The 16,398-nt window shown below is 31.4% G+C and overlaps 1 protein-coding gene across 8 annotated transcripts in view; it reads left to right on the plus strand.

Annotated features, from left to right (window-relative positions):
- The window catches only part of LOC134706887 (RNA-binding motif, single-stranded-interacting protein 1-like), a 144,501-nt gene that overhangs the window by 69,113 nt on the left and 58,990 nt on the right, over positions 1–16,398 (plus strand). For 7 of the 8 annotated variants that reach the window (XM_063566232.1, XM_063566231.1, XM_063566234.1 and 4 more), the window contains one exon: positions 6,627–6,647. In XM_063566232.1, coding sequence (XP_063422302.1) covers positions 6,627–6,647 — 21 coding nt within the window. Of the gene's footprint in view, positions 1–785; positions 929–6,626; positions 6,648–16,398 lie in introns of those variants that run through there. The other variant, XM_063566237.1, reaches the window with a different exon arrangement.

Raw genomic sequence — 16,398 nt, forward strand, 5'->3', positions numbered from 1 at the left:
CAGTTCTGTGGCTTCTGTAAGTGATTAGGCTAATATTTGTTGTCTTTTGTTCGTTGTTTGAATGTGTAGCAGTCTAAGGCTTTAGTAGGTGACTAGGCTTATACATGTTGTAGTCTATGGGTTCTGAAGGCGACTGAGGCCTTTCTATTTTGTAGTCGGTAGCTTCCTTTAGGTGACTAGGCTTGTGTATGTTGCAGTTTTGTGGCTTCTGTAGGTGACTAGGGTTCATTTCTTTAGGTCGTCTATTTTTGGTTTGCATGTATTTACGTCTTTTGGTTACTGTCTTGGTGACATCTGAGGTGTTTCTTTTTCAAATAACATGATTTGATTTACAGAACAGAGTAGGTGAACTTTATTATCAAAAAGTTTTGACATTTAATTTATGACAGTAACAGAACTGTACATGAACAGATAATTATGTCACTCTAGTTTTACACTGTTGTGTGTCTGTTTATGTTTAGATGCATGGTTGATTTTTTTTTTAATGGAAAGTAATAAAATGCCTAAAAATAAACCTGAATATTATAATATTGTGCTTTATTAAGTTTTTAATGTGTCAGATGTTCCAGAAAGTTGATGCCGATGATGATAAATATGAAATTTGTTGGAAAGTTGTCACCTGCGTTAAAATGAATGCAACAAATCTTATCGGTAGAAAAAATCTACTGTAGCAATAATGACCATTCAACATGTTGTCATCCCATTTATAACCAACTGTCAGCTGATTTTTACCTGTATACCAGGTAAACATAAGACATTCCATAGATTACTCAAGCGTGCCCGAGATAAACGAGGGTCCTTTTAATAGAAAGATAACTCTCAAACTTTATTTATATACATCTGCATCAATTGACAACAAATGTTGGATATGTTATACTTGGACTCACCATATCAACTGGTTCCTTTGTCTTCATTAAATCAATCAATGGTAAGTTAGATAAATATTATTATTTTGGGGGTAAAAGTGTATTTTTAAAGTTCTAAAAACTAATGGGGAAGCTGGAATTAGATCAGTCTCTATTTCTGTGTTCTGTTATGGTTGCTTGATCACATCATGCATGAAATTAAATATTTAACATATAATTCTGGCCTTTACTTTCACAATCTGTTTTAAAATTCAAATAATTGAGTGTTTTAATTACATCAATCAAAGAGAATGGTTAAGTGAAGTGAATAATGAATTTTGATCGAGACCTCATTTTACCTTGCGATATGATCCATTCAGCTTTGTGTAACAAAGGCCTTGATAGGCCACCTGCTACAAAGTTTTTTGATTATAAGCTAAATTTAGTTTGTTTTCTCTTGTTGGTTAAATCAAATTGAAAACAAATCAGTTAGAATTAGTATTTTAAGTTTTAAAAAAAACGCTGTCTTTTTTTATTTACTTTATTTTATGTGTATTAAAGTTAGGTTACTGATTCAGTGATGTTCCTGCTTGTTTTAACGTGTGCAGTTTATCACATTTAATGACTTTTTCTAGTAAGAGGTGATTAAAAATATTTACATAATACATGTTACCTTGATGAATATAAATAACCAGAAAGTTAATAGTACTTGTAATAGTATATAGTGATAGTCTGAGCGAAAAGTTGGTTAGATGAAGCTGTTATATAAGTATGTTTTACATCACTGGAAAGGACAGTGACCTAGATCTGGTATCTAATTCATATACCATGATTGTCGAACATCTCTATAACTGCTCTTTAACATGCAGCACTGTCTTCATAAAAAAGTGTAACAATTTAGGTCATTCAAACTTTTGTCTTCTTGTATACCACTTCTACTTCTGACCTATCTTAATACATGTAGTTACACAATTTACTGAATGGTCTTTTGATAAATGGACATAATATGGCTAACTGGACAACAGAAAGTATATGATCAGATTTTGTCCACAGGCCACAAAGCACCAGGGACACTTTATTTAAATAATAGATAAAATCTATGTTCTTATCTCAATACAATTAACAGGTCTTTAAAAACTGTGTGAAAAAGATTTGTAAAAGTGGAGAAGAATTACTCACCTGTAGAGGAAGGTGTGAAAGAATTTGGGCTGAAACTGGCCAAATTAGCAGCTAATTGTGTACACTGTATTAAAAATATGGTCCCACCCTTTGATTGGGGTGTTTACATTGTAATGTGATATCATTGTTAAAAAAAGTAATTCTTAACAGTTACACCTGTGACAATCTTTTTACTATCCTAAAACTATTAGTAAACTTTAAGCCATCAACCAGTTTTAGATAAATAGGTAACACTCTTTGTTATGTTGAAGTTTCCGTTCTCTAAATTTTAACTGCATTGTTACCTGTGCAGAGTAGGTTTATATTATAACAATGGTGCTGCACAAAAAGAAGGGAAGCTTCTTTGAAATAGATGTATTTTTTTCATTGCATATGAATTTTTAACTAATTTGTTGATATTTGAAGAAACAATAACTGAAGGAAGGATTAAAGAAGAAAATGTAAGATTATCATATATCTACACTAAGCTATCATCTAACCAGCATAAAGAGCTCTTATTTTATCAATAATCAGTTCATTTATATTACTGTGGATTCATTTATTTTCGTGGGTACCAATTTTCGTGGTTTGAGGAAAATTGACATATTCGTGGATATTTAATTTCGTGGTTTTGGCAAAGTCTACACTCATTCCTTTAGAAAAATTGTTTTTCGTTGAACATTTGAATTCGTGGTTCTCCTGTACCCACGAAATCCACGAAAATTAGTATCCAACGAATTTTAATGAATCCACAGTAGTTACTTTCCAAAAATTTTTAGTTGAGGTTGGGTTTTTTTCAAAGTCCAATTTCTGCCTGTTTGTCTTTTACTATCAGCTTCTGATTTTGATAGACTACTGATAGTCTGAGATGAACCATACTTTAAACAAAATGTTGTTAGGCCTGGTTTTATTTTTGGTTCAGTGGTTGTTTTCATGTTTATAAGCTTTAGAAATTATGTCTTTTTGACAGTGAAATCTATTGGTACCTTTAAAAGTATCTTCAGTAGCTTATGTCAATAGACATAGTTAATCCTTATCACATAAAATGAAGTAAAGAGTTAAATATTAAAAAAAAAGATGTGGTATGATTGCGGCATTTGCCAACCAGACATCTCTCCACAAGAGACAAATTGACATAGAATTGAAGCAATAGGTCACTGAACGCCTTTTTACATTATGAGCAAAGCCCATATCGCAAAATAAATGTAACACATCAACAAACCACAACCACTGAATTACAGGCGCCTGACTTGGGACAGGCACATGCATACATAATGTGGCGGGCTTAAACATGTTAGTGGGATCCAAACACTCCTCCTGACTTGGGACAGTGATGTAACAGTACAACATAAGATATATATATATATTTACATAGTAAAATTGGGTATGATGTTTAAAAATTATAAATAAGGGTCAATATCTTGATATTTTCCCTTTGTACTTCCCCTAGAGATGCTTGATATCAATAAAATCTGTTTGCTCAGTGATTAGAAATGTTTATAAACGATAATTATGGTATTTGATTAATCTGTGATAAAACAATCGTAAAATTGTGATTTTCTATAAAGTTATAAACTGGATTATTTCTTGGGAATTATATCCAAGGATTTTATAACTTTTAAGAAAGGTATGTTGATATGTCAAAATTTGATGAAATCTCCTCAAATTTTAAAAGTGTTGATTTACTGTATCCTGTTATTTGTGTGCTCATCGTTGGGGGATCATGATATTAAACTGGTCCATTTATGCCAATCTCTGTAGCAAGTCAAAAATGAATGAGACTTTTTTGGGCCATATTTCTAAATTTGAGATACAATGTTCATTTTACATATGGTTCTTCAAATTAAATGTAAATCTGATTTTGTATCATGCTTATACAGTTTGCAAGCCTCAGATAAGCAACATGCATTCATCAACAAAAAGTGTGTAATTATTTACAGTCAAATCTGTCTATAAAGGACACTCAAAGCTTATTACTGTTTTAATTTTTGGAGCAAAACTTGCATTTTTGAATTCATAAGGGCATGATGGCATAAGGAATAAGTTCAACATGATGAAGTTGTACTTTTACATATCTGCCATATATAGTGCCCACCTTCAACAAATTGAAGATTATGTCATAGTTAATTGATAATCAGTGAAAATCACTTTTATTTGCTTGAACTTTAATGCTAATATAACTCCCATATAAGTTAAAACAAAAAGCCTAAATGAAGAGCTTGTAAAGCCAGTGCAAACAAAACTTGATATAGATTGCATTAAAAAGGGAAATTATATATGTATAACTTCATTGTGTATTTATTACCAGATAAATATTTTATCCATAACATATTTCATGGAATTCTTACATAACCCTGGCATTTGTCAGGATAGAGAAAAGCTTATCAAAATGGGCAGAAAATATGTTGCAGGTTTTATGTTTGACTTCAGACTGTAACAAAAGTTTTATTATCACAGATAAAAATGAAGAAATCCAATCACCAAGTATTTCAAACAGAGGCCTCATTGACATGCATGAATAGTATTATGCAGTGGTATTTCTTGATAAAAGTTTTATATTTTCGGATCAGCAGGATATTTTTAAGAGTTTGAATCATCATCTAAACTAAAAACATGATTTATGTTTAATTTATGTAGTAAAGAATGTGTGAGTAAGGTAAAACTGGTATATACATGTAGGCGTCTCACTTTAAAAGAAAACTTTCATTACTTTTTAGAATCTCTGCTGTGATTTCTATGGTCGCATACTTGTCTTTTCTTAAACTCCATTGTAATCTTATTATTATTATAAGATGGCTGTATATTTTAGGTACATTGCTATTTTACTTCCTGTTTCTGACATACATGTAATTATCCCTTACATAACATGACTACCACATGTATGTATCTTCATTGAAAAACATAGACAATCAATTTGGTTTATACCATCATCCTCATTGAATATGTTTTCATGATTGTCATAGTAACAACACTTGCAGACTGTAAAAAGATCAGTAAAGAACAACATCAGCTGTTGGGGGAACATTTCCAAAATTATAATTAAAAGCAAGGTATTTTCTTTGGTTGAAAGTTGTACATCTTCTCATTTAAAAGATTCAATGATTGCCTTTCTCAGACTTATTAAAATGAAAAAAACTCTTTGATCTAGCTAGTCCATCAAACTTTGTATCCTTATATAATGGAGGGATGTAATGACCTTTGATTTACTTTTTTGGGAACTATTTCTAGTTCTGTCCAATAAGGGAATGATTTGTTTCGAAATAGGTTTCAGTTAAGAACAATAGTCTTGTCAATAGTCTTTCAGAATTAAAGTAGACAGCTTTAGTAAAAGAAAATGTCCATATCATAGATATGATGTCAGAAACATCTTGACCTGCAATCAGAGAGTTCATCTTCTATTAGATTAACTGTGAACAAACTCAATTCTCTCCTTAAGCTATTAAATACATTTTAAAGAGCAAATACAAATTGACTGAAGGGTTAATATCTATATAAAATGATACTGTTGATTTAAGCAGTAAAACGGCAAGTGTAAATAGGTGTTATTTTTATTTGTCCAGTCTTGTGGCCACAAGTTGTAACAGCATTTTTCTAAAAAAAAAAAAAGTTTTTGTTGACATTCTTGGATTTATGCATTCATAAAGAAAGTCCACAGAAAAACTTCAGAAGCTAAAGTCCAAATTTCCACATATATTTAATTCCCATATGTATTGTTTCTGATGGGAACAAAAGTTGTAATCAGATCGAGAACTGAGTTGTGACAGATACTAATGTTTCGTTGGTTCCAGTCGATAATTTCTTATTGAGGACAATAATGCTTCATTTTTACCCCGTAGACAGATACAGTTAACTTAATGTGAGCTGTTCTATCTTTTACAGAATCTGGAGAAATATTTGTTTAGAAATATTGATAAAAGATTTCTTTGTTATGGATGCATGTTTCTTATGGCGAGATGAAAAAATATTGAATTACTAGAATAATTTATCTTTTGTCCGATTTGTTTGATAACGTTGGCTACTGAAGGAGTTTAAAGATACAGATGAACCAAAATGTTTTATTTACAGTTTGATCATCCATAATGTAAAGTTATAACTGTAAAATTGTACATGGTTTTAGGTTGCAATATTTTTTTCAAATGTGTTACATCAAGATTATATCTAGTACTGTGGATTCATTATTGTTCTTGAGATACCAATTTTTGTGGATGCAGGTGAACCACAAATTTAAATGTTCCATGAAGTATACATTTTCTATAGGCTTGTAAAACAATGAAATACAATATCCATGATAATACAATTTTCTCTCAGTATACAAAAAAAAGTGCACACATAAAAAATAAATGACTTGACAGTATATTTAAAGAGTGATATAATTCCAGCATATTACAGGACATATTCACACAATTACATTTATAGCTAGCTTATACTGTACTTGTTTGTGAAGAACTACTACTTCATAAGTTAAATCATTATACTATGACTCATGTGCCTTTGATGTAAAATTAATATTAAACTTATATCAGGGTGTATTTAGATTTAGCCTGTTAAAAGGAGCACAATTTCTTTCGAAGAAGATAATATCAGTGAAGCCAATTATATATAAATTTCTTTATTTTATTGTAGATTGTTGGTAAAGAAGATCAGGTATGTTCAATACAGTTATATACTCATCATTATATGTCAATATTATATCAAGCAAAACCCTCATTCTACTGTTGGTTTAATTTTGTGTGGTCTGTAAGCATTGGTGTATCTACACAGGCTCTACTGTTTGGTATGTGTTGCAGGCTCTGAATATAGGTGTATTTACAGGTCCTACTGTTAGGTATGTGTTGTAGGCTCTGAACATAGGTGTATTTACAGGTCCTACTGTTAGGTATGTGTTGTAGGCTCTGAACATAGGTGTATTTACAGGTCCTATTGTTAGGTATGTGTTGTAGGCTCTGAATATAGGTGTATTTACAGGTCCTACTGTTAGGTATGTGTTGTAGGCTCTGAACATTGGTGTTTTACAGGTCCTACTGTTAAGTATGTGTTGTAGGCTCTGAACATTGGTGTTTTTACAGGTCCTTAACTGTTAGGTATGTGTTGTAGGCTCTGAACATTGGTGTTTTTATAGGTCCTACTGTTAGGTATGTGTTGTAGGCTCTGAACATAGGTGTATTTACAGGTCCTACTGTTAGGTATGTGTTGTAGGCTCTGAATATAGGTGTATTTACAGGTCCTACTGTTAGGTATGTGTTGAAGGCTCTGAACATTGGTGTATTTACAGGTCCTACTGTTATGTATGTGTTGTAGACTCTGAACATAGGTGTATTTATAGGTCCTATTGTTAGGTATGTGTTGTAGGCTCTGAACATAGGTGTATTTATAGGTCCTACTGTTAGGTATGTGTTGTAGGCTCAGAGCATTGGTGTATTTACAGGTCCTACTGTTAGGTATGTGTTGTAGGCTCTGAACATAGGTGTATTTAAAGGTTCTACTGTTAGGTATGTGTTGTAGGCTCTGAACATTGGTGTATTTAAAGGTCCTACTGTTTGGTATGTGTTGTAGGCTCTGAACATAGGTGTATTTATAGGATCTACTGTTAGGTATGTGTTGTAGGATCTGAACATAGGTGTATTTATAGGTCCTACTGTTAGGTATGTGTTGTAGGCTCTGAACATAGGTGTATTTATAGGTCCTACTGTTAGGTATGTGTTGTAGGCTCTGAACATAGGTGTATTTACAGGTCCTACTGTTAGGTATGTGTTGTAGGCTCTGAATATAGGTGTATTTACAGGTCCTACTGTTAGGTATGTGTTGTAGGCTCTGAACATTGGTGTTTTACAGGTCCTACTGTTAAGTATGTGTTGTAGGCTCTGAACATTGGTGTTTTTACAGGTCCTTAACTGTTAGGTATGTGTTGTAGGCTCTGAACATTGGTGTTTTTATAGGTCCTACTGTTAGGTATGTGTTGTAGGCTCTGAACATAGGTGTATTTACAGGTCCTACTGTTAGGTATGTGTTGTAGGCTCTGAACATAGGTGTATTTATAGGTTCTACTGTTAGGTATGTGTTGTAGGCTCTGAACATAGGTGTATTTACAGGTCCTACTGTTAGGTATGTGTTGTAGGCTCTGAACATAGGTGTATTTACAGGTCCTACTGTTAGGTATGTGTTGTAGGCTCTGAACATAGGTGTATTTACAGGTCCTACTGTTTGGTATGTGTTGTAGGCTCTGAACATAGGTGTATTTATAGGTCCTACTGTTAGGTATGTGTTGTAGGCTCTGAACATAGGTGTATTTACAGGTCCTACTGTTAGGTATGTGTTGTAGTCTCTGAACATAGGTGTATTTACAGGTCCTACTGTTAAGTATGTGTTGTAGGCTCTGAACATAGGTGTATTTACAGGTCCTACTGTTAGGTATGTGTTGTAGGCTCTGAACATAGGTGTATTTACAGGTCCTATTGTTAGGTATGTGTTGTAGGCTCTGAACATAGGTGTATTTACAGGTCCTACTGTTAGGTATGTGTTGTAGGCTCTGAACATAGGTGTCAGGCCCGTAGCCAGGAATTTCCAATGGGGGGTTCGTTTGACTCACAAACTCGACTTTAACAGTCACAATTCGAACAGAACATCGACTTTAACAGTGCTTAATAGTTTTCAAGGGGGGGTTCGTCCGAACCCCCCGAACCCCCCCTGGCTACGGGTATGGGTGTATTTACATGTCCTACTGTTAGGTATGTGTTGTAGGCTCTGAACATAGGTGTATTTACAGGTCCTACTGTTAGGTATGTGTTGTAGGCTCTGAACATATGTGTATTTACAGGTCCTACTGTTAGGTATGTGTTGTAGGATCTGTTTCATCTGTGAACATTGCCATATACATAGGTATAGTTAGTTATGTTTTGTGGGCTGCTAGCTCAGTGAGAATTTCTGTATTCACAGGTCCTTAACTGCTAGTCATGTATAGTGGTCTATTTGAGAAATGGTGTATAAACAGGTCCTCAGCTGTAATCTGTTGTGGGATTTCGAAGCATTTGTGAATAATAAAAACAGGTCCTACTGTTGGGTATGTGTAGATTCTCTGAGCATTATTGGTTGTACACACAGATTCTTCTGCTGGGTTTGTGAACATGTGAACAGGGGGGAAATGCACTAACATTTTACTGTCATTTTCCTTATCCCAAAAATTTGGATCATTGCTCTTTGTAGGTTATTGACTGATAGAGGGCATGGTGTTATCATTTCAGTTATTGTGTTACCAGTCAGTAATTTATATAGTTCATTTAGAGCTGGTATTAGTTGCACTCTATGCATATTGTTAGATGTGTGCCTCCCTTTATGTGCCTTCTTTTATCTACTGCTGGTAAAAAACAATCTTATAAAAAAGATTATCCTCAGTACTCCCGATCAGTCCTAGCTCTCATTAAAGCCCTTTGCAATTATCTTATTCTTATTGTAAAATTGAACAATTTAATTTTTATTCCTAGATCGATAATTGTAAAAAAAGATTCCATACTATTAAAACAACAAAAGTTTTCATTTTGAAATACAAAAGAGAGATTTATAGTTTTTTCAATTCCAATTTAGTGTCCTACAGGGAACATTTTAAGACTATAGAATGATTTCAGCTCTACTCTCTGTTGTTTCCGATAGAACAAATGGATTTATATGGCATTGTCACAGAAAAAGAATCGATAGAAATATGACAGCTGTTGTAAGAGTTTACCATTGCTGTTATATGACAGAGGACATGCTGTGTATCAAAACATTATTTATATTCATTAAACGAATTATGAATAATATTTACTGTCTGTTTTTAACATGACTTGTTTTATATAATCATTCCAATTTCTGTTCTGTGGAGAATTACTTTGCTTTCAAATTAAAACAGACCTGTGTTTTCTTCCCCCTTGATTAATGAGACGTATTTCAGAGATTAATCATCTATATATGTTTTTTGTGTTGTGTTTCAGGGATTTTAAGTTTTAAAAAACTTGATCTATTTTCAATTGGCATATGCATTAGTCAATTTCATTGTTTGATGTAAAAAAGAAAGAAATATTTCTACAACTTAAAAAATTAACCAGTCAAACTAATTTATATTTCAATGTTTTTATGTCAAGAAGTTATATTTTCCAAATGTTTATTTCACAAGTTCATGATACAAATTATTCAAATTTATTTTAAACAGGATCTAGATTAGTTTTAATAGAGCACATATATCAGTGAAAATTAGGATTCAGATATTGACTGGTTTCAAATTGTGATTAACTAAAGTTTGAAGCCAGTAAAACTCATTTGAGTACATGCCAGTGTATATATAAGGGCCAATTTCCCCTAAATTATTTTCACATTAGGGCATGATGCATACAGTAGGAAGAACAGATTATCTGGTTTTCTGGATAAAGATATTATTTTTTGGTCGTTTTCTGCGCTCATTCACCAAAAGGTTCTAAGGGATGATATTTTACAATATCAATGTTTGGGCAACCTGATAATATACGGTACACATATTTTAAATCTTTGTGTGTGCATGAAAATGTTGCCACTTACCCATTGCAGAAAAGAAAGAGAATTTTCTTTTACGCTGATAGACTGATATGCAGAATAACTTTATATAGAGAAATCCCGAGAGGGAACAATCTTGTTATGGTACATGTCCATTTATATTTTGTGACCAGAAGTCTATTGGATGAATGACTTTAATCGTAATGTATCAATATGGTTTGGTTTACCATCTCTCAAGAGACACCAACACAGATTTTGTACGGCTCATGTCTATAATCAGCCAGACAATAATTATACTACAAACATTAATGGTACAATTAAGGTCACAGAAACAACATTTCTAAGAATCAATTTGAATTAAATTCATGTCCCTTTTTTGTTATTATTTATTATTTATTTTTATAGGACATTATTTGGTTCACCTACTCGGTAGTTTCAGTAAAATTTACAAAATAGCTACCTCTTATAATTGCTTTCCAAAAATAAGATTTTACATTGCATAATAAGATGTTATTCAAATGTTAATAACTATCTTTTCTAAAGAAAAGAATTAGTTAAGCATATGAATGTATATGAAAAAAAATTGACAAATCTATGAAACATTTTAATGCACCTGAGTTACAAACAAATTTGACGATAATGATATGAACTCTTGGTGGTGACTTTAATGGAGCAGCATAGATTAAAAGTAAGAAAAAATTATCCTTTTTGTAACATTAGTTGAAGTATTAAATATGGTTATTATATTGTTGTTTGTTTTGTGTAAACAATTTTTAGTTGTCAACTGCTGATGGGTGTAAACTAAATATTCATTTCTAATTGTAGTAACTTTTTTAAATAGAGATATACTTTTTGTTGTATACATGATTGAATTTGAGACATCTTGGGTGTGACTGCATCTGAATTATTTTGTTGTTTGATGCATTTCGTGGTATAAATTTAGTCTTTATTTATCAGGTGACTGTTATCAGGTCCAGACGAGAAAAGGTCAGATTTGGGAAGGGTTGGGTCATTATCAAATTAAACAGTTATAAAGTTATCTTGCATATAGAATTCTTAAGATGGTTTGGTTTGCTATCACTTGTTAAGGTATTATTTACTCAGAAAGGACAAAAGTAAATGTTGATATATCCTCCATTCAACAATAGGCCACAACCATATAAGTCTGTTGAGTACATAAGTCAATATTGGTTTGCTTTCATTTAACTGATAACTTTAAACAGTGGACAGATTTAACTGGACACTATGGATTGCAAATTTCTGTTTGTATATTTGTTTCGACAGGACATATTAGAAATTCACTAAATGGTCAAACAAATTTTAACTATGTTTACCATTGGTTTGATTTTCTGTCTTGTGTAACAAGAAAAATAGGCAAATATTTGGTCAAAAAATTAATTTGTTTTCATTCAATGCATTGATAAAAGATGGATCTTGATTAAATCTTTTACAGGTACTAAAACTTGAAAAATAAAATCTGTCATACAATGATTTATGGTTGCATATAAAAGCTGATGAAATTCAGACCATATTTAAAGAGCATATTAAATTCATAAGTATATTGATCTTACCATACAATAAATTTGAATATATTAACTTGAAGATATTTTATTCGCTTCATATGATCATATTTTCTTTTAATTGTTAGATGGTATATACAAAATTTTAATGTTTATTTAAAGCTAGAATTTCTATACCCATTCATCATATTTTTTGTCATGGGTTTGTTAGTATAAAGTCAGTGAAATACTTGTGGTTCTGCATGTGCCAGTTTCTTTACATATTTGAATACACCTCTGTGAGTTCATTAATGATTATTTCTGTCTCAACCTGTTGATTTGGATCTCGGAGAGGATTTTTGAGAAAAATATGTTTAAATTTGAAGCATCAATGAACCCTGTTTTATAAATATTATGAAATGGAATTATATGTCAATAATTTTATATAACTTGTATATGGCACGTAATGTACCTAAATTGTTTAAAGGTATGATAGTACAATATAATATATATTAAATATGTCACATATGTCACATTTTAAAAGTTTTAAATAGGTTTCTTCTCAACTGTCCTCCCTAAAGATGGAACCTGTTGAAGGTTTAACACAAATCCTAAAATGACTAAAAATCAGTTTTATATTTAGTTTCTTTCTTGGATTTTTATCATGTCAACACTTAAACCCAATAAATTTTAGTAAACATTCAAATGTAGAAGAAGGATTTAGATTTTTTAAGTAGGGATCTGTTAAGGGCTAATTAGTTAAGATGGGTTAGCTTAGCTTTAGTAATCTACTTGTGGGATTAACATAGATAGTTATAATGTATCTATAATTTGTGCATTCTTCTGGCCTATCTATGGTTTTCATATCATAATAAATGCAGGCTGATATCTATCTTAATGTATAATAATTAGTTATTATAGGCAAAAAATAATTGAAAATGCATCGATGGTAGATTATTTTAATAATGGACATCTGATTTGAGGCTTAAACCAAATGGAAAAGGAAACCATATGGACATCTCATAAGATAATTAAGGTCTTAAGTATTGTGTAGGAAATGTCAAATCTTCGACCAGAAATCCTGGTATTTACTCGCATGACCAAATCTCGTATGTGGATAGCAAAGGTTTATTTATTTGGTGAACAACTTTTTACATCCTTTTAGTTTTGGAATTAGTTTTGTCAACTTCTTCAGGAGAGAAGCTTCAACATTCGAAAAACAATTTTTGTATACCATGTCATTTGTATGGACTAATATCTCTGATTTAACACAGCCTCAGGTAGGGATAATTTGAATTACTTTGGCTTTAGATTAAAACAGCGTTATTGCAGTTTTATTTATAGCTGTAATTGCATTCTGAAATAACCATAGTAATTGATATGCAAATTAACATGACTTATTTGCATAAAATGCCCATTTGGTTTGATTTAGTACAAAATGTTTTGCATCCAGTTGAATACAATAAGATTTACAAAGCTGATATAAAAAACCGACTTGGGATTTCAGCCAAGATTGAGTCAGTTTAATTGACAGGGAAAGTTGAAGTGAAATTTCAAATATGTATATTGCATAATTTAACACATAACATCAATACTATATGGGTTTACCAACCAACAAAAAACCTTAGGAAAAACTTATAAGAGTAAATCTTACCATAATAGCATAAAGCCTTTTAGAAAAGGAATCAAAAGTAAAATGTTAAAATTGACCTGTGAGTGCTGTGACGCATACATGTGATGGACTGTGAAACTCAGATCAGGAGATTTGGAAATTTTGGTCAGGAGATTAGGACTCAGATCAGGAGGTTTTTTATCGACATAAATTTTGTCGTAAATGAAACCATATGAAGTAGAAATTGTGTTTTTTCTACAAATTGTAATATGTTTAAAGTACCCTTATTGCCTTTCTATTTGAATAAAATAAAATATTAAGAAGAATCTGTTTCCTGTTTAGTTTTGTTTTGTTTTTGATAAATGATTGTTCACTGCTTGCAAATAAATCATTATATTTATCTATCTTATCTGTATCTCCTTATCATTGGTAAATGTATAGACAAATAAGAAACAAATAAGCTCTACATGTTTGTTTGCAACATCATAAATTAATTAAAAAAATAACAAACACTAACAGTAGTACTGATTGGCTTTTAAGCATTATGAAAGTCTTATTTGTAGAAAACTTAAAAAGACTTAAACATTGTAAAATGTTTTGCTATTTCTAGCTTACACAATAAAATCTTATATATTCTAACATCTACAATTCTCAAACCCAAGGTTTTATAATCCCAATCAAACTAACTAGAAATTTATTAGTCTATATGTACATATTGTATATTCCAATCACATAAATGATAAACAGATTTATAATATAAACTTCAATTTAATCCTTGATAGGAGGTCTAGATTGCTAAAATAATTTTTAAATTTATATTTTTTTATTTGTCCCAAAACATTTAAATTCATTTAATCAACATCCATTTATGATTATTTGATTAAAATATTAATCATTTATAGTCGTTTTACAATTTACATTTTTAAAAGCAAAATAACTGAAAACAGGATAAAACAAAGGGAAGTAACAAAAATGTATTTCAATATTCCCAATACACATCGTTTTTATAACACAACGGCAGTTAGCCAGAGGTAAACATTGTTGATTACCAGTGTGTTTGACACCCCAGCTGTCAAGTGAAGCCAATTAATTATACATCTTCTTTGATGTACAGGTAAAATTTAACACAGGTGTCAATTACACCCGTACAGTAGTAGGAAATGATCAAATATGGCGTCTGAAAATTTTCATTCATGAAATATTTCATACACGGGAGTTTTTTCTCCTGAACGGGAGGACGGGAGGAGACCCCTGAAAACGGGAGTTTTGTACTCCCGTCGGGAGGTTCACATGTATGCACTGTGTATAATTTACACAGACTTTATAACAATTATTGTCTGTCAAAGAAGGAGAACTTTTGCCTTAGTATATCCATAGTAATAATGTTCATAAAACATAACAATTTCACCAGGTTATACTGTTCAGATTGTTTACTTAAAAAAGAATGAAATACTTTTTTGTACAAGATTTTAAGAAAATGGCGTCAACAAAAAACTTATTTGCTGAAAATACCTTGATCTGAAGTTAGAAAGCAATAATTAAAATTTATATTTCTTGTGGCAAACATGTTTTAAAAAATAATTGAACTATCCTAAAGCAGACAATTTATTTGGTTTGGACTATTAAGACTTTATTGGCAAGGACATGCCACATCTCCTTATATTTATATTGATGGCTTAATGGACATCCATTGAAACTCCATAATACAATGGACAGTTTGTCTCTAATTAGAAATTTATGATCAGTAAATGGTCAATTTGTAGTTATTGATAAGCTATTGTCTGAGATGTTGAAATTAACACTGCAACAGTGATGTGTATGATTGAAGGAATAGATTGTAGCTACTCTCTCAACGATGACCAAAGATATGGTATATTGTTGCTGAAATGTCTATAAAGGTATATGGCAGAGGTTTCAATAATAGACTGATTTGGGAGTTGGGTTTAGGTAAGAATGGCAGCAATCAGTGGTCATTAATGATGGTCAAGTTTCAAGCTATATAATAATATATATAGCAACCTCTTAAAAGCCTTTTATACCAATTGGGTTTTTTTTGCACAATAATTCTAGACAAGAAGGGTAAAGAAAGGCTTTGTTATACCTAATGAGAAAACAGAACTAAATGAGATACATTTTGTAGTTGTAAGGGTTGCAACATACCCCGAAAAATGGAAGTGGAAGATTCTTTGATGATAACACTTCTCCAAATATGAACACTAATGTTGATTCAACAAGGGACAATATATTTTCATTTAAAAGTTTCATTGTGTCAAAATCCTGTGTTAAAAAAAAAGTTTCAACAAACTTTGAAAAAATTTGTATGCAATTTTCTTCCTGAAAAATGAAAAAGGCAGATTATCATTTCTTCTAAATATGCTGGCTGATGAATCATAATTTATATTTTTATTAAATATTTATTATCTCTCTAGCAATTTTCTCTTGTCCTCTTTAGACAGGATGTACTGTTCATTATTGACAGGTAGATAACGAATATCAATCATATTATTGATGTCTGTTTCCCATTTTGTATAAATAAAAATCTTTTGTTAATTACTAACAGTTGTGAGGAAATGAATTAGTCTGTGATAGTAATTAAAGGTTAATTAACTGGAAAATGATTGTTTTGTTTAGGAACAAGTGGGAGAAACAGACATTCTTGTCAATGATATCACAATGATATTAGATAATGGGGATTTTCATTGATTCCTAGTTAAAAGATAAAAAGATTCCCTCTTTCTTCTGCATAGTGACTACAAAATGAATGGATTTATTTTTCAAATTCAGC

Source organism: Mytilus trossulus, chromosome 2 (genome assembly GCF_036588685.1).
Source record: "Mytilus trossulus isolate FHL-02 chromosome 2, PNRI_Mtr1.1.1.hap1, whole genome shotgun sequence".
NCBI classification, from domain to species: domain Eukaryota; kingdom Metazoa; phylum Mollusca; class Bivalvia; order Mytilida; family Mytilidae; genus Mytilus; species Mytilus trossulus.